Here is a 19,046-nt window from a genome sequence, read left to right on the forward strand (position 1 = left end):
CCAAGATGTTAAATGACCCTCTTACAAAGTTCAAAACAGTTAATGTTTTATATCTCAACTCCAAGTTCTTCATTACTTCACATTCTGCTGCAAGAGGTTGACAATTCTTATCCAAAACTCAAGGCTGCAAAATGGGGTAAACTGGAGTAAGAGTGCATACTAGAGTGTTTTTCTGACTGACCCTCAGACCTTTTGAATTTCACTCATTACTAGTATAAAGCACCCCTCCCTGTTTTCCCCACACTAAAACAAAATTCCAGAAGAGTTGTTAGCGAAACTGCACAATATAATGGTTAATTTGATTGTACTACCTTTCATGCAACAGTATGGGGAAGGGCTTTTCTGCTGACTTTGCACAACTCATGCAAGTGTAAACCAGATATTTAAGTGGTAATTACCACAGAGATAGGTTTGACCTACAGAGTTCAAATTTGGATCTAAACTTTCCCACAGCTGGGGGAGGTTTGCACCTGGGTTTGCTTTGACCTATTATAGTGCCAGGTCTGAATTTCAGATCCAGAGGATTTGGAGTCTGAATGTACCCCAAAGTTTGAGCTATTCAGATTCAGGGTTTTTGTCTGAACCTGCCTCTAGTGAAAATGTATAATCAATATCTAAAATCATATCAAATTTAGGAGAAGCTACCTACAAAACCAACTTTACTGGATAATAACTTGATAGGCCTTTATTTTTCAAAAGAGGGCTGTTGTAATTGATGGCTACAAAGAGGCTGGGAGGGATATAGATAGGTTTGTTTTGGCTGATTACTGTTGGAGTTTGAGAACTTGGCCAGTAAATAAGGACTTTGGATTTTAGAGAGATACCATCGGAATGTTAGGATTCAAGGCTTTTTTTTTTTTTTTTAAAGTCACTGAATCCCAGAGACAAGAGTGATGCCATTAATACAGAGAGTGCTGCTTTGGGTCCTTTTGACACATTGCTTTTGAAGGACCAGGACCAGGAAGAGAGAGCTCTTTGTTTGCAGTCAGAATAAACTCATTGTACACCCAGACAATTAACTCTTCAATTGACTTGCCAGCCTCTTTAAAGCACTCCAGTCCCTCTCTGTCTATCTCAAGTTCTATTCAGACACATAAGCACACCAATGTTTTTTTTACTTATTATTCTGAAAGTCCTTCACAAGAATAGTCGGAGCGGATCAACATTGTCCTCCAAGCAGCATTTATCTCCGCCTGGCAGTGAATGTGTCAATCAGGAATCAAAAAGCCAAACAGAAGAGGCTTTGAATTGTGTCATCAGGGGTCGAAGCGACTTCCAATGGACTGTGCGTGGGACAGGCTTTCTCTCAGGGCAAAGAATTGTGCTGTCACAAATGCGCTGACTGTACTGGACCACAAAGTCCTCAGGATCTGAGGGGTTTTGTGTTTTTTTCACATTGGCGCACCTGCAAGGAGATGTGAAAAGAGGAGGGAGCATGAAAGGGAAAAGCAAATGCTTTCCGGAAGGCCCAGTGGATGCTACCCTTTCTACTTGGGTTGATTCTCAGAACATATCATTGTCGTAAATGCCATGAGCATTTGTACAACATACGGTATGGTTAATTTAGGAAGCACACAGATCTGTTATTGCTGGAGTGCACAGCAACCGCTATAGTGGAAGCTCCTAAGCATTTCTGTTCTAAAGAGCCTTTTCATGTTAGCCCAAAATGCAAAAGTTTTATAAAGTTAAAATTTTCCAGATCTGGTCTCTGTGCAAGGGTGTGCTGTTGTTTATTACTAAGTGTAAGGGGGAAAACATTTCTGAGAATGAAGACAGTGGAGGGGAAAATATATTCGTGTGTGTTTTGTGTTTTTAAGCTGTTTTCCTTAATAGCTGTAGAAGCTCAGCGGCTCATGATGGGGAGAGGTATAGAAAGCTGGTAGGGAGATGAGGCTGGACATGTGCTTTTCAGTTATAGTTGCCTGATGGAAAAACTGTCTTGATCTGGCCAAGTTATAAGGGTTTAAAAATTTATACTTTCTGCGTGAGCACTAATTTTTCACAATTTTTTTTTTGGCAACGTGCATCTGTGTATAACAGTTGCATGGAATTTTAGATCCTACTAAGAACTTGTAAAAGCCTGTTTCCTCCAGTGTGGAGATGCATATTGAATAAGGCAAAGCTCTATTGCTGTGATCTTGAAATATGCATCTTGTGCATAAAGCAATGTTCTGATGCTATCTGGCAATTTTTTTACCGTATGGAACGCTTTCTATAATTTAGAATTTTTAATAAAAGTCCAGAAGCTCAGTCAAATTGTGCTTAAAAGAAAAAATATAAGGTTGCAAAATCAATTATTCAAAATTCAGGAAATAACAAAACTAAGATTCTTCTGTACTAAGTTAACTCACAGACCAATCTGTTATGTCATCCATGCCATAGAAAAAGTTTGAGAATCTCTGCTTTATGGTAATAAGTGCGCCAAAAAGGGCAGAGCTAAGGTTGCATGGATAATGTTAACTTCATCATTTAGTGGTTCACTTTGCAATTTTTGGTGTTCTTTCAACAATGATGTTTATATGGACTTAACCTAGATTTAAAAAACTGTTTGCTAGACAGTTGTAGAACACTGAGTGGCTGAAATGAGGCCCTGCTTACTTAGTTTGCAAAGTGATATTGAACAGTGAATGAGAATTCAATATACATGTGAATAGAGATCATATGGAAGGTGTTGAGTCTGGCCTCATTCTGCTCACCCTCATGGATCATATCCCCAGGCTCACCTAAAAGTACACATGCAGTTCTATTCCAGCCTCTGATGTCCACCCATTGTGGAACATAGCAGGGCAAATACTTTTTTTTGGAAGCAGGTAGCATCTTCCTTGGGTACAGCTACCCAGTTAGTTTGCATCTCTGAATGCCAGCAGGTTGAATGAAGTCGACAAGCCCTTGGGCTCTCAGTATTTCAAGCTGTCTATTTCACACTGTTATACACATGGAGCCTGGATAGGTGCATGCTTTAAAAATCCATTCTTTGTTTACCCTTAAAGAGCAGAAATGAGCAGTATTAATCTCCCAGGGATTCCAAATGAGAGGTGGTTCTTTGGATTAGACATGAGAACAGCCGTACTGTGCCAGACCAATGGACCATCTAAACCTAGTATCCTGTCTTCCAACTGTGGCCAATGCCAGGTGCTTCAGAGGGAATGAACAGAACAGGTAATCAAGTGTTGCCCATTCCCAGCATCTGGCAAACAGAGGCTAGGGACACTTCAGAGCATGGTTTTACATCCCTGCTTATCCTAGCCAATAGCCATTGATGGACCTATCCTCCAGGAACTTACCTAGTTCTTTTTTTAACCCTGTTATAGTCTTGGCCTTCACAACATCCTCTGGCAAAGAGTTCCACAGATTGACTGACTGTGTGTGTTGTGTGAAGAAATACTTCCTTTTGTTTGTTTTAAACCTGCTGCCTGTTAATTTCGTTTGGTGACCCCCACAATTCTTGAGTTATGAGAAGGAGTCAATAAGAAAGTGTTGTTTACTTTCTCCACACTAGTCATGATTAAGGCTGCAAGTTCGTCACCGAGGTCACAGAAGTCAAGATTCTGTGATTTTCCAGGACCTCCATGACTTCTGCAGCAGCCGGTGCGACTGGCCCAGGGCCCACCTGAGCAGCTCAAGCAGCCCCTGGGCCAGCCACAGTGGCCACTGCAGGGGCAGTCTCAGGCCACTCCTCTTCCCCCCCCCCTCCCCCACAAGCAACAGGAGGAGTTTGGGTGTGGGCAGGGGCCCAGGGCTCTGGGTTGGGGAGCGGGAGGGGGTGAGGACTCTGGGCAGCGCTTACCTCAGGGGGGCTCCCTGGAAGTGGAGACATGTCCCTCCCTCAGCTCCTAGCTTTGCGTGCTGCTTCTGCCTGCAGGCACAGCCCCCGCAGCTTCCACTGGCCATGGTTGCCAGCTCTACAGCTTCCATTGGCTGGGACTTGGGGCGGGGGCAGTACACGGAGCTAGGAGTTGAACATGTTGCTGCTTCCGGGGACCCACGAGGAGCTTGGTAGGGAGCCTGCCAACCCCCACACCCACCAGTACCCGCGAGGGTCCCAGGTTGTGCACCACTCCCCCCAGCACCTGCGGTGCTCCCCTGGTTACCCCCCAAGATTTAGTCAGGGATATATAGTACAAGTCATGGACAGGTCACAGGCCGTGAATTTTTGTTTACTGCCCATGACCTTTCTGAGACTTTTACTAAAAATATCCATGACTAAAATGTAGCCTTAATTACGTTTTGTAAGCCTCTACCATATCCCACCCCCCCCTTAGCTGTCTCTTTTCCAAGATGAAAAGTCTACATTTCTAATCTATCCTCATATGGAAGCTGTTCTATATCTCTAATTTTTGTTGCCCTTTTCAATACCTTTTCCAATTCCAGTTATCTTTCTTGAGGTGGGGCAACCAGATCTGCAGTCAGTATTCAAAATGTGGCATACTATGAATTTTTATAGAGGCAACATGATATTTTCTGTATTATCTATCCCTTTCCTAATGATTCCCAACATTCTGTTAGCTTTTTTGACTGCTGTTGCACATTGAGTGGATGTTTTTAGAGAACTATCCACAAGGACTCCAAAATCTTTCTTGAGTGGTAACAGCTAATTTAGACCCTATCAATGTATAGTTGGGATTTGTTTTCCAATGTGCATTACTTTTCATTTATCAACACTGAATTCAATCTGCCATTTTGTAGCCCAGTCACCCAGTTTTGTGAGATCACTTTGTAACTCTTCGGAGTTGGCTTTGACTATCTTGAAGAGTTCTGTATCATCTGCAGATTTTGCCACCTCACTGTTTACCCTTTTTCCAGATCTTTTATGAATATGTTAAACAGTACAGGTCCCAGTACAGACCCCTGGAGGACACCACTATTAACCTCTCTCCATTCTGAAAACTGACCATTTATTTCTACCCTTTGTTTCCTGTCTTTTAACCACTTACTGATCCAGGAGAGGACCTTCCCTCTTATCCCATGACTGCCTACTTTGCTTAAGAGCCTTTAGTCAGGGACCTTGTCAAAAGCTTTCTGAAAATTTAAGTATACTATGTCCATTGGATCACCCTTGTCAACATGCTTGTTGACCACCTCAAAGAATTCTAATAGATTGAGGCATGATTTCCCTTTACAAAAGCGATGTTGACTCTTCCCCAACAAATCATGTTCATCTATGTGTCTGATAATTCCGTTCATTACTATAGTTCCAGCCAGTTTGCCCAGTACTGAAGTCGGGCTTACTCGCCTGTAATTGCCGGGATCACCTCTGGAGCCTCTTTTTAAAAATTAGCGTCGCATTAGCTATCCTCCAGTCACTTGGTACAGAAGTTGATTTAAATGATAGGTTGCGTACCACAGTTAGTAGTTCTGCAATTTCACATTTGATTTCCTATAGAACTCTTGGGTGAATACCATCTGGTCCTGGTGACTTATTACTGTTCAATTTTGTTCCAAAACCTCCTCTAATGACACCTCAGTGTGGGACAGTTCCTCAGATTTGTCACCTAAAAAGAATGGCTCAAGATGGGGAATTACTGGAGGTTGCCTTAGACAGAGTACAGATTTTAGTGCTGCTTTATGGCAATGCAAATAGAGATTTTTTTCAGATCACACTGCAGAAATGGCAGGTTCATTTGTTTCTCTTGTCTGCATGCACACGTCTGCATGCACACATCTCACTTTGGCGCAAAGGACATCTCTACTAGGGAGGCGATGCAGTGGTAGACCAGCTTTAGCCCTTCTCTCCTCCTTCCCCAACTTCTCCCCATATGGTCTATGCCTCTGGTAAGATTGATGATTAATGTCAACAGCCAATAAGCGTGCCTCTTTCCTTGATAATTGCAACTTATTTTACTCCTGACATAAACATATAGGTCGTAAGCAGCTAGTCTGTGGCTTGGAGAATAAAGATTGCTTTGTTAGAGCACAATTATTTTGCCTGCATTGTAGAAAAGGCCTCTTATTTGAAGTGTGGTTCTCCCCTGCATATTCAGTGTGAGTTCTGTATGTGGATGCATACAGAATGCTCCGTAGGGAGGTTACAGGGGAAATTCTCCCTTACTGTCAGTTACCCTATGAAGAGTTCTTGCCCTGCTAGTCAGTGCAGGCAAACCGTCATCTGGGTACTTAGCGACGCCATTGCCACACTAAAATGAAGGAATAATCCTCTTCTGTCCTCAGGAGAGGCCCATGATAGTGGAAGCTAGGTGGCCTTCTGGCTCATAGCCAGTGTCCTCCTGTGACAATGGCATGGGGGGAAAAGTTTTTGCAGCGGTCAGCGTCGTACCTTCCAAGGCTAGATTTTCCAGCTCTGCTTGCAGAGATTTATTTTTCTCTCCCTCTTCCCAACAGGTGGTGCAAGTGTACAACAGAGGAAGGGGGACTTGTGATGTAGACATATGGTTTCAGGATTGCACACCACACTGTCTTCTCTGCCCAATTAGCCATGTCTGTTTCTTCTTTGAGGGCTTGCTCATGTCGATTCCATTCTAGGTGTGTGCACGCCCATGTGCACCGGTGGAGATTTTTTTCCTTAGCAGTATCCATAGGATTGGCTGTGGTGCCCTCTGGAGTGCCACGCTCACATGTCGGTATATCAGGCGCCACCGGCCCTATGCCCTCTCAGTTCCTTCTTACTGCCCATCATGGTTGGTCAGAGCGCCTCTGTCCCTGACCTTGCAAGTGGTCAGCGGTTTCCTTCTTCACTTTGTGTATTAGAGCTGTAAATAGTTTTGTTTACTGTAGTTAGTTAGTAAGTAGCTGTTAAGCACTAAGAAAAGGAGTACTTGTGGCACCTTAGAGACTAAAATTTATTTGAGCATAAGCTTTTGTGAGATACAGCTCACTTCATCGGATGCATTCAGTGCTTTTCCACTGAATGCATCCGATGAAGTGAGCTGTAGCTCACGAAAGCTTATGCTCCAAATAAATTTTAGTCTCTAAGGTGCCACAAGTACTCCTTTTCTTTTCATGAATACAGACTAACACGGCTGCTACTCTGAAACCTGTTAAGCACTGTAGTTAGTCAGTTAGGGTCCCAGTGGGGACTTTTCTGGGTTTTAAGCCCTGCGCTGACTGTAATAGGCCTATGCCTGTTAATGACCCGCTTGGCAGCTATCTGCAGTGCTTGGGGGAATCTCATGTAAAAGAAGTGTCGCACTGTAAGAACTTTCATCCCAGGACACACACAGAGCACGACATCCGTTTGAGAGCCCCCCTGGTGGAGGCTGCTCTTCGCCAGGCCTTGGAGCCGTCCCAGCTGGACTCGACTCCCAGTACTTTGGCCTTGTTGCACAGTGCACCCCCAGCACCAGGCTCTACCCAGCACCGTTTCTCCTCGCTGGTGCCCAAGAAGAAGTCGAAAAAGTGGGACCTGGCACCGAGAAAGAAGGATCAAGGGGCATCGGGTAAAGGACCCTCTTCGGGCTGCTCACCCACCCTGGAGCCACATGGGGATACATCCCCTAGGGGACCTCCTGCTCCCCCCCTCCCTTCCAAGGGATCCACCACCAACTCCAGGGAGCGGAAGGGGACCCATACTCATGGCGGAGTCAACACCTTCCCAGCTCCCAGAGAGCAAAGGGCTCTCCCAGTGCAGCTGGCACCACATGCTGCGATTGAATCGGCAAAGGCTCCCTATGAGGGCAAGCCAGCCATGAAAGCCTCCCACAAGGTGAGTAAACACTGCTGGTCTCCGGAGCTGAGGCAGAGCTCTTTGTTGCTGCACCCCTGGTCTCAGCATCAGCCCAGGTCACCAGTTCGCTGCTTCAGATCGCTGGCATCGTGCTCCTGGTCTCCACTCTCTCATCGAGACTCACCCAGAGGGAGGCACCAGTCACCATATGGTCTTCATTGGTCATCCGCCCGCCCACCCTATCCATGACATCAGTCGCAGTCACCTACACCACAAGAACATTCCCCAACATGATGCTGCTCCCCCTATTCCCAGCACAGATCCCCATCTTCAAGGCACCATTCACAATTAGTCCCCAGGTGTAGGCATCAACAGCCCCTCCGTGGTCATCGGAGGAGGATTCTTCCAGTATGGAGAGGGAGTTCAGCCCCTCGCTGAGACAGCACCATGGCAACTGGGCTCTTGAGGCTGCATCCACCTCCACGATGCCGTCCTGGCAGCAGGGCCAGTGGCCAGCCCAGTGGCCCTATTGGAATGCCTGGGGCATGCCGGTTATGCTGATGCCCCCTTCGCACCAATTGTCAGTCGCCACTTCAGACGAGCATTTGGCGGCACTGGGCTTGGTGTGCGAAGCGCAGTCAGATGCCAGGGTGGAAAGGCAGGTGCCCACTCAGAGACCTACTCTCTTCCCCAGGCCTTCCCCCAGTGATGCCCCAGGCCTTCCCCCAGTGGTCCAGTCATCCTCATCCTTTCCAGATGAGGCTGTGGGGGGCCCTCTCCTGCTAGCCCACCGGATGATTTTAAGGAGCGCTAAGCCCTGCTCCAAAGGGTGGCCGCTAACTTAGGCCTAGAGGAGGAGGAGATGGCGGAGCAATCACACCTTGTTTAATGTGCTTTCCTCATCAACCCCTGCCTGTGTCATGCTTCTGGTGCAAGAAGGGGTCCTAAAGATTGCCAACCCTGTCTGGCAAACCCTGGCAAACCCTGTCCTCAATCCCACCCACCTCCAAGAGGGCTGAAAACAAGTATTTTGTCTGAGCCCAGGGGTTTGAATACTTGTACATCCACCCACCGCCGGGTTCACTGGTGGTTTCTGCAGCCAATGAGAGAGACAAGCAAGGGCAATTTAGTTCCACCCCCAACAAGGAGGCGGCCAAGAGACTGACCTTTTTGGAAGGCAAAGTTATTCTATGGCCAGACTTCAGTTCAGGGTCGTGAACCACCAGGCTCTTTTGGGGAGATATCACTTCAATTGATGGGACTCTGTAAATTCAAGGATTCCATGCCGACGTGGCACAAGAATTTGGGGCCCTTGTTGAGGGTACTACAGCAGCTCAGTGTTCCCTCCAAATGGCATGGAACGTGGCTGGTTCGGTGGCCAGAGGTGGTTGCCTCAGCAGAGGTCATGAGACGCAGTTCCTGGCTTCAGACCTCAGGCCTGTCTGAGGAGATGCAGTCCTCAATCCAGGATCTCCTGTTTGATGGGTTTGGGCTCTTTGCAGAGCAGACAGATGCGAGGCTGCATGAACTAAAGGACACTCAGTTCCACCCTCCGCTCGCTGGTTGCATATGCCGTAAGTCGGCAAGAAAACAGTTCCGGCCACTCCTGCTGCCAAGGCCTTGTCAGTCTTGATGTGGGTCTGCAAGGAGAAGGGATAGGGACACGAGTTTTAGTAATCACTGCCCTTTCTTTTCCCATTCACCTGTGCAACCTGGCATGGCAAAACATCAAAGGGGCCAGAAGCATTCGTTTTGAGGGCGCACTTGAGAGCGACACCCCAGTCAACTGCCCGGATCTGCCACCTCCTTTCCTCAAATGTCTTCATCCCTACTGTTTGGCCTGGTCATTGGTTACCTCAGACCGCTAGAAATTGTGCCACCATGGGTATTTACAAAATGTGTGCCCCTGGTAGCCGCTTACCTGAGGCATCAGAGAGTTCAGGTCTATCCTTAACTGGACAATTGGTTCATCAATGGCAGGTCGCGCCTAGCAGTTTCAATCTGGTGCGTTCCACCTGTCGTAACCTGGGACTGTTAGAAATCGACCCTCATACCAGTGAAACAAATAGAGTTTATAGGGGTGGTCCTCGAGTTCATGCGGACCAGAGCTTTCTTTCCGGAGGCTCGTTTTCAAGCCATGTCGGATGTGATATCCCATGTAAGGGGCCACCTGCTCAGCACCACCCACGCTTGCCTAAGGTTGTTAGGCCACATTGTAGCCTGTACTTGCATGATCTGTCATGCCCAGCTCCATCTCCAGCTACTGCAGGCGTGGCTGACATTGGTTATATCCCCCAACAAGCACGACCTAGACTTCTGGTCAAGGTGCTGGACCACATCCAGTTGTCACTGGCATGGTGGTTGGATCCTGGATGATTGTTGGAAGGAGTTTCCTTCACAGCCCTGGTTTCCGATGCCTCGGACCTGGGCTGGGGAGCCCACCTGGACGAGCTCAGCACACAAGGCTGCGGTTTGTGGGTTGACCGCTCCCTCCACATAAATGTCAGGGAGCTCAGAGCGGTTTGCTTGGCCTGTCAGGTTTTTCGGTCCCACTTGAAGGGTGAGGGGGTTCAAGTCCTGGCAGACAACACCACCACAATGTTTTATATCAACAAGCAAGGCAGAGCCAGGTCATCAGCCCTTTGCCAGGAAGCTCTCCAGATCTGGGACTTCTGTGTGTAGCATGTCATTCATCTTATGGCAGTGCACCTCCCTGAGGACAGGAACATATTAACAGATTCCCTCATCAGAATCTTCTCATCTCGCCAAGAATGGTCACTCCACCTGGAGGTGGTCAGCGTGATCTTCCGAAAAAGGGGATCTCCCCAAGTGGACTTGTTCACGACTCGTCAGAACAGGAAATGCCACACGTTTTGCTCATTTCGGGGGATCAACAGGGGCTCCTTGTCAGATGCTTGCTTACTCCCATGGTAGGGGGCTCTGACTGGATCTCCTATCCCAGAACCACAGCAGGCTCCTGTACCTGAATCTAGCAGCGCTGCACCTAACAGCTTGGTTTGTGCATGGTTGAATGCAAAAGAGCAGGAGCGCTCGGCCTGTGTCCAGCAGGTCCTACTGGGAAATAGAAAGCCCTCCACCAAAGCAACCTACCTGGCCAAATGGAAACTGTTCACGTGCTGGGCCTCGACCCAAGGGGTTAGGCCTGAGCAGGCCTTGGTGCAATAGATCCTGAACTACCTTCTGCATCTCAAACTCCAGAGCTTGTCCCTTTCATTGATTGATTTAAGATCCACTTGGCCACGATATCAGCCTTTCACCCTGCATTCCAGGGCAGGTCAGTCTTTGCTCAATACATGATGATCCGGTTCTTGAAAGGTCTGGAGCAACTCTATCCCCATGTCAGAGACCCTGTCCCTCCATGGGACCTGAATCTAGTGCTCACACGGCTCATGAGAGCTCCCTTCAAGCCCTTGGCTTTCTGTTCCCTTCTTCTGCTCTCCTGGAAGATGTCATTCCTGGTGGCGATAACGTCTGCCCAAAGGATCTCTGAGATTAGGGCACTTACCTCGGAGATGCCCTATACGGTGTTTTTCGAGGACAAGGTCCAGCTGCCCTGTACCCAGCTTTCCTACTCAACGTAGTTTTGCAATTTCACATGAGCCAGGACGTATTTATTGCCAAAGCTTCATAAGTCTGAAGAGGAGTATAGGTTGCATTCCCTGGACATCAGGAGAGCACTAGCCTTCTACATTGAAAGGACCAAGCCATTCCATAAGTTGATGCAACTGTTCATCACAGTGGTGGATACGATGAAAGGTCATCTGGTGACCACCCAGAGAATTTCATCGTGGATGCATTCGGTTTTGCTATGATCAGGTGAAAGTGCCTCCACTGTCAATCATAACTGCCCATTCGACGAAGGCGCAAGCCGCCTCAGTGGCCTTCCATGCCCATGTGTCAATTCTAGGTATCTGCAGATACCTGGTTGTCTATTCACATGTTCATGTCTCACTACGCACTTACCTAGCAAGCCCGAGACAATGCTGGCTTCAGTAGAGCAGTGTTGCAAGCTGCATGACTGTGAACTTAGAGCCCACCTCTAGGGATACTGCTTGTGAGTCACCTAGAATGGAATCGACATGAACAAGCACTTGAAGAAAAAATGGTTATTTACCTTTCGTAATTGTTGTTCTTTGAGATGTTACTCATGTCCGTTCCATTACCTGTCCTCCTGCTCCTCTGTCAGAGTTGCCAGCAAGAAGGAACTGAGAGGACACAGAACCTGCAGCGTCTGATTAAAACAATGCATGAGGGTGGCACTCCAGAGGGTGGCACAGCCAACCCTACGGATACTGCTAAGGCAAAAATCTCCATCCGCGCACATGAGCACTCGCATGCCTAGAATGGAATGTGCATGAGCAACGCATCTCAAAGAACAACAGTTACGAAAGGTAGATAACATTTTTTTTCTAGCCATCCAAAGAACACCATGAGAAATGAAATATATGATCCCATCATCCATCCTGGGCTGCTATGGATCTGAGGATAGGACACAGATGCTCTCTCTTCACCCCGAGTTTTGGGAAACTGCAGCCAAGAGCGAAGTCTCCTTGATGATTCTGTAGGTGCACATCAATTCTGATCTGGAAACATTGCCATCTTGTGGTGCTAGGGTACATGGTTCACTTTCTATTTCTGTCCCTCTGCCCATATTCTATATGGGGAGTTGCTACATTTGCACAGCTTTCCTAAAGCTATAGGGTTTTTTAGTTCCTTGCAGGAGGCAATAGATTGTAATTAATAAAGATCAAACATTTTCTTGGCATTTTAAAGGGACTACATATCCTGCTTTTTTCCCTATGATATTGTATTCCAGGAACTTCTGGGAAATCTGAAATGCCCTGGTTTTTCATTTTATCAGAACCCTCTTTTTTTTTTAATAACTACAAAATGTTTGTTTATAACTTACTGCTGTGCCAGTGTTTTACCTCAGTGTTTTACCAGGAACAAACAGCCCAGTGGAACGAGAGTTCAGTGTGACAAGCGATGGCTGGAGTGAAAAGAAAAGTCAAAGGAGAGTAGACAATATCATAGCTGCTGTTCTGCTCCAAGTCGAAAGCCTTGTGAGACGCAACAAGTTTCACTAAAACTTGTTGGGAACATTGAATTATTGGAAAAAATCCTCTGGTCTGAGAAATAGACATGCAGCTGGAAGCAGCAACACCAGAGTGTACTTTGTAAAATAAAATGTACTACTTGTCTCGTGACTATTACATGACCCCTAAACAAACCAAAACAAAATACCATGAGTTTCTGGTTTTTGATTTTTAAATAAGTTCACCTCTGTTACTGTATTTTTTTAAAAGTAAATGTGAGGAGGAATCGTGTTTCTTAAACAGGACAGGTATTGTGTTGTCTTGTGTTTGGAAAGCATAATTTTGGGTGCAACCATGATGGATTGAATAATTGAAAATTCAGCCTTGGCAGTTAAATGGGGGAAAGTGTTGTGTGAGGTTTTATTTGTAATATCAAGATACTTAATTTTTAGGAAGATCTTTTTATTTAATTTATATTTCTATATTTTTATAAAATAAAAACACAGTTCATAGGCTTGGTTTTTTAGGGTTTGTTTGTTTTTATTTTTCATTTGGGCATTATCCTGAAAATCAAACCAAACTGATGATTAAATGGCTATTTCTGGATAACTCTAAAAGGAAGGCCTTAGTTTTTGAGAAGAAAAGGAGTACTTGTGGCACCTTAGAGACTAACCAATTTATTTGAGCATAAGCTTTCGTGAGCTACACTTCACGAAAGCTTATGCTCAAATAAATTGGTTAGCCTCTAAGGTGCCACAAGTACTCCTTTTCTTTTTGTGAATACAGACTAACACGGCTGTTATTCTGAAACCAGTTCTTGAGAAGGAGTCAGTATTTATCAAAAATGTTGTATTTGTGACTGTTCTGGGGTTTTTTTGTTTGTTCTTGAGATAGGCCTAAAACAACCTCCCTGATTAAATCATGCTGAACTTTGCCAAAGTTCAGATCTAGATTTGGATACAAAAGTTGTGGCTCAGATCTATTTCTAGGCCCCCCCACCCCCCCCCCCCGCCTTTTTGATTTATGAAACTGTTTTTAAAATTGAAAAGCAATTCTCGAGTTACTCAGTGGATAAGCATTCATGGTAACATTATAAATAAGCTTATTACCATACTGGCAGTTCATTGTGCCCAGTCCTTTCCTAATCATATAATTTTTTCAGACTGCTGTATGTCGTGTTGACGTCTAAACTGTTACGTTGTTAACTGCTTCAATGGAGTGGTAGAATATCACCTAAAACTTTATAATTTTTTTTTAAAGTAGTTGCTGTGGTTTCATGAGTCATATTGAAGCCCAGCACCTTGTTCTGACTTAGTATGAAGGTTGACTTACCTTTCATTAGATAGCCTCATTTTTAAAGGGATAACATCAAGATAAAAATCAAGGGCCAAATTGTCGTCTAATTCCTATGAAGCCAAAAGTGTTATACCAGGAAAGTATTTGCCCTGTATACCTAAAAATTTCCTTACCTCTGTTACCAAGGGTAATACTCAACAATGTTAAAATTAATAGCTGGTTGTAAAACTAAGTTCAAAATTTTCCACAGGGGTTAAAATTGTGGTAGTGAGGAATTAACTGGGATTTTTCTATTTTGACAAAAAAGTAAAAGTGCCTCCGTTTGTGTTTTTGGTTTTCCACTGTTCTCCATTTTGAAAGCCAAAATGTTTTGAGGTTTTTTGTTGGAAACACTGGAAAATCTCAAAAGAAGAGTAAATTCCACGAAATTCCATAAATTCCATGAAAATTTCCACATCCCCCATAAAGGGGCCATTTTTGGCTGGAAAAATCTCTAAACCAAAAATGTTATCACTTCATTTCATTTTACTTTTCATCATTGTTGCTGTCTGCGAACTTCTTTCACTTCCCTCAGCTTGGTCAGTAACAGGTCTATTTCACTTTCATTTTCTTGTTTTATTTTCTGGCTCAGCTGTGTGTGTGTGTGTGTGTGTGTGTGTGTGTTTCTGACACTATATGGAAATCTTAAACTTAAATTGAAAGCAAAACCTATTCCTTGGAAGTTCATTGACATTTTTATTCGTATTAGGTTAAAGCCTGACCCCACTGAAGCCAAAAGCAAAATTTCCAATTTGACTTCAATAGGTCCAGGATTTCACCTATTGTTTATTTGTATAGAGCTGGTCAGGAATTTTCCATTAAGGATTTTTGGCAAAATGCAATTTCTGCACAATTGAATGTTGAGAAAATTTCAACTTTTCCAAAACTTTTTGATATTTCTGCCAAGAAAACTGAAACTAAATATGTAAGGTAATGTTTGTAATAAATGTTTTTCATTTCAGTTTGTTGAACTAACTAGAAACATTTCATTTGGATTCAGTTTAACATTAAACTATTTCTCATTGGTGCCTCATTGGCTCCTGGGAGTTGTTGCTTGATGTCTTTCTCTCCTATGGACTGGGCTAGACAACATCTCCCATGATGCACAACATGGCTCAATCAGACAGGAGATGGTTGCATCATGCGAGTAGTAGTTCAGCCACTCCTGCAAACATTTTCTTCACCCCTATACCATCTCCTATGAAGGAAGACCAGTACTGAGGCTAGACCTTTTTTTTTTTTAAGCTGGATAACTTCGATTGGTAACGTTTGTAGTTTTACTTATTAAAAATGACATAAAATCTCATACTTCATGTAACAAGTTGATTCTCTGCAGGGGTCAGGAAGGAATTTCCCCTTCATGTAAGGTATTAAAACAGGACTAGATCCATTGTGGGGGTTTCGACCTTTCTCTGAAGCCTAATATATTGATCACTGTCAGAATACAGGGTGCTGGGCTGGCTGGATCAATCGTCTGAGCTGGTGTGACAAATCTCCTACTCTTAGAATAAGGAAATGATTGGTCTACAGGGAAATAAAATGCATTTGTATATTTACTTAATATAAATGGCTATGCAAAATAGAGGTTGAACTTGACTGTTACTCAGCAGGACACCCTACTAGCACTCTGTTGGTGTCTACCCAGTTAGTTTCCTTTGTTAAAAGCAAAAACACATTTCTAGCCCTTTTAGGTGTAAAGACGACCTTTAGAATGTGCCTCATTGGTCTGCTGTTTACCTGAACCTGTGAACAGCCAGCGTGGAACGACCACTGTAAAGGAGGAATACATTGACCTCATTTTATCACAAGGGCATGCTAACTCTGAAGCCTAATGATGGAAGTGTTAACATTAACTATTTAACTGCTGGTCATTTTAGTAGAAACATCTAGCTATTGTTGGCGTGCAGGCAGAGCTGTGGATTATGGAAGGAGATTGGGTGGAACCCTGCACCCTTCTCTTTGGCCTGATCACTGATGCAAACTGTATTTAAAATACAAAGAATGATTAAAAGATACAGCCAGTGCATAAATGTTAAATGTATTGGGCTAAACCCTGATTCTTTTTTCCTACTTAGCTTTTACTTGGTTTTTATTCAGGCAAAACCATCATTAAATGGGAGCCTTGCCCAGGCCAGATCCCGTGAGCTCCTGAGTACTAGCCGTTACTAGTCTCTTTACTTACTCCTGCAGCATTGGCCATTTCAGCTGAGAATTTGGCCCACGGATATAGCCCTGTTTTATACATTATATGGTAAAAATTGCATGCGTTCTGTGTGTTCAAATGTATTCTAACTACACTTGTTAAACATATAGACAATGCATGAATCAAAGAGGCAAATGAATAGAGGTTCTCCGTTACTGTCTCCCATCTTTTATTTTCATGGAATTGCACAGATGAAATGAAATTTGAACCACACTTCTTCAGTTTGGGTTCCCTTTCTGATTGATGTACCTAGAAATAAATAATCAGTGCTCTGATGAAAAGGTATTTAAGCTCAAGTCAATTAAAAAAAGCAGTCTGTAGTCATGAGAATATTGCCTGAATAGTCTTGTTTTCCATCGATTCCGCCCTCACCCCGGCCTCAAATATTCTGTTATGGGCTTTGTAACTGCGAGCTCCCTCCCTTTCCCATAATGTGTCTGGTGTGAGGTCATGCAACAAAGGCTGTGTTGTAAGTTCTCTAAAAGCACAACATGCAAGAAATATACAGGTTTTCACCTCACCCTCACTTTATACAGCACCACAACACACTACAGCAAGACTGAACCAAGGAGTTGAACTGACTCTCCCAATTATTTTCAGTGTAACTCAGTGTTTTTCCCTTTCAGATACTTCTACCACCACCACACATACTATAGTTTAAGGCCATGTAGAGGTGGGCCTAAAAGGGACAACAAATTCAAACACCCCATAACTTTGAGAGGGTGGACCTCAACCTGAGCCCGAAGTTAGCAATCAGTGCCTGTCTGCATAATGTGATTGGCATCTAATCTTTTGTCTCTATGGCCCCTGTGATTTTTCTTGTGGATTTGACTTTGTTTGGTGTAAGCTTTTAAAAGGGAAAGACTTCACCCTTGTTGCCAGAAGGCATCGGAGCATAGTGTATTGGGGAAAGCTAATCTAAGAAGTTTTTTTTCCCCATGTCTTATAATCACGTCGGAGCTAGAGGGCAGCTTGACGTTACCACTGTAAGAAATAAGTTTTCCTATTGACAGACCTTTTCTAACAGCGCTTCAATGAATGGTGATGCCCGGCTCCACGTTGGTAAGTTTCAGAAGATGTTCTTTAAACCAAGAAGATAATTAGAAGGACTTTAGTCCATTAATTCCCAGCTCCCTGGTGTCACAGGATATCAACTGTGTGGGATAGGCCCACCTGATCCTAAAAGATGATCTCTAATCAATGCATCAGGGAGAAGGGGCAAATACCCATAGTTTATGTCCGTGTTATGTGTGGGAAATTCTCTCTCAAATCTAAAGGTAGTGATCAGTGCATGTTTACTGTGAACTGTGACATACCACTAGTGTCCAAGTAAACTCTGAAAATGTATTATGTCTTGACTTTCCATCTTTCTGTCTATCTTTCTTCTCTCTCTTGGACTTGGCCGGGCCATGTACAAATCCCAATTATTCAACAGTACTGGAGAGTAGATAGTATTTACCTCAATAATGGTAGTTTCTTTTCGGTTCTTTTTAACTCTCAATTCAGATGATGGTTCGAAGCCCACGCCCACCATGGAGACCCAGCCGATTTTTGATGGTGAAGGTAAGAGCCTCCCTTTTAAACAAAATTTTCTCTCTCCCTCACATTTGTTGTTCAAACCCTGGCTTTAACCTGCAATGCAGTAACGCCCTGAATCTTATAAATTGTCTACAATTCAGAGTGCCCTTGGGACTTGAGGTATTTATCCAAATCCTTTCCCATCCTCCCTTCTTTCCTGGGATCCAGGAATAACACAAGTTGGACGGATCCTTTGGATAACCTCAGAGAGGAAGGCGTCATGGCTAAAAAATGCTCTGAGTCGGAAATGACAGTTTCGTATATTCCGTCCTCCTCCCCTTCACACCCACCCCTCCCCCCAGTATTGGTACAAGGAGTTTCGTAACCTCTGCAAACCACAGCAGCTTCCCCAAAGGGAGGGGAAGACTAAACGGCAGTCTGTGAATGTTGACTTGGAGGGAACATGTTGGGAGGTTTCTTCATTGATCGCTTGCCTCCAGTGATGCACTTTCCATTAAGTAAATGAAGTCTGCGTCCTGGGCCCACCTGATCCATGGTCCGCCAAGGCAGTTTCCTCTTTCAGGTGTGCCGACCCAGTGACTGTTGAGAACTGTTGTGCCTCAGTTCCCTGGAATCCTTAAATTAAAGCGAGACTGCTGTGATCAGTTATAATTTAGATGGGAGCCAAAACCTGAACCTCCACTATGAGCCCCTTTGGATGTCCTGGCCAGGGGAGAGCTGCAGATTTTATGGGTCCCTAAGATTTTAAGATGGAGTTGAAACCAAAAATCAAAGGGATTTGGCAGGTCCAGGTGTTGCTGTCAGTAGCTCCTCCCTTCACCTCACACGAATAGGTGGTCGTGATGGGTTTTGGTTTGGAGGGGTTTTTTACGCTAAAATAAGCGTATTTAATCGCAAGTGACTGCAGTTCCATCATTTGCATGGACCTAGCTTTTATAAAATTCTTTGTATCCGCTTTAAAAAACAAAAAAGATACTTAGGCCAAAATTTTGCATTCCCACATAAATAAACAGAGGAAACAAAACCCTAGTTGTCAGTCTCATGTTTACATAACACCCCCCTCCCCCCCCCAAAAAAGTGTTCCTTCTAGCAGCCATCTGGTATTGTATTAAATTGCTGTTTGTAATAACAGCATGCTGCTGGGCTTTCAGTTTACCCCAAGGTAGTGGTGGTGAATGCACAACGGAAGGAATGCACTAAGAAAATGTGGACTTAAGTACAGGAATCATTCCCAAACAGTGCACTGGATTAGTCTGTGGAAGCCTTGTCAGAAGTTTCTTAGGTCTGGTCT

General features: G+C 44.5%; 1 protein-coding gene across 1 annotated transcript in view; it reads left to right on the forward strand.

Annotated features, from left to right (window-relative positions):
• The window catches only part of SMOC1 (SPARC related modular calcium binding 1), a 122,127-nt gene that overhangs the window by 54,491 nt on the left and 48,590 nt on the right, over nucleotides 1-19,046 (forward strand). The window contains exon 6 of the mRNA XM_077819972.1: nucleotides 17,723-17,779. Within this exon, the coding sequence (XP_077676098.1) occupies nucleotides 17,723-17,779 (57 nt within the window). The remainder of the gene's footprint in view (nucleotides 1-17,722; nucleotides 17,780-19,046) is intronic.

Source organism: Eretmochelys imbricata, chromosome 6, assembly GCF_965152235.1.
Source record: "Eretmochelys imbricata isolate rEreImb1 chromosome 6, rEreImb1.hap1, whole genome shotgun sequence".
In the NCBI taxonomy this organism is placed as follows: Eukaryota; Metazoa; Chordata; order Testudines; family Cheloniidae; genus Eretmochelys; species Eretmochelys imbricata.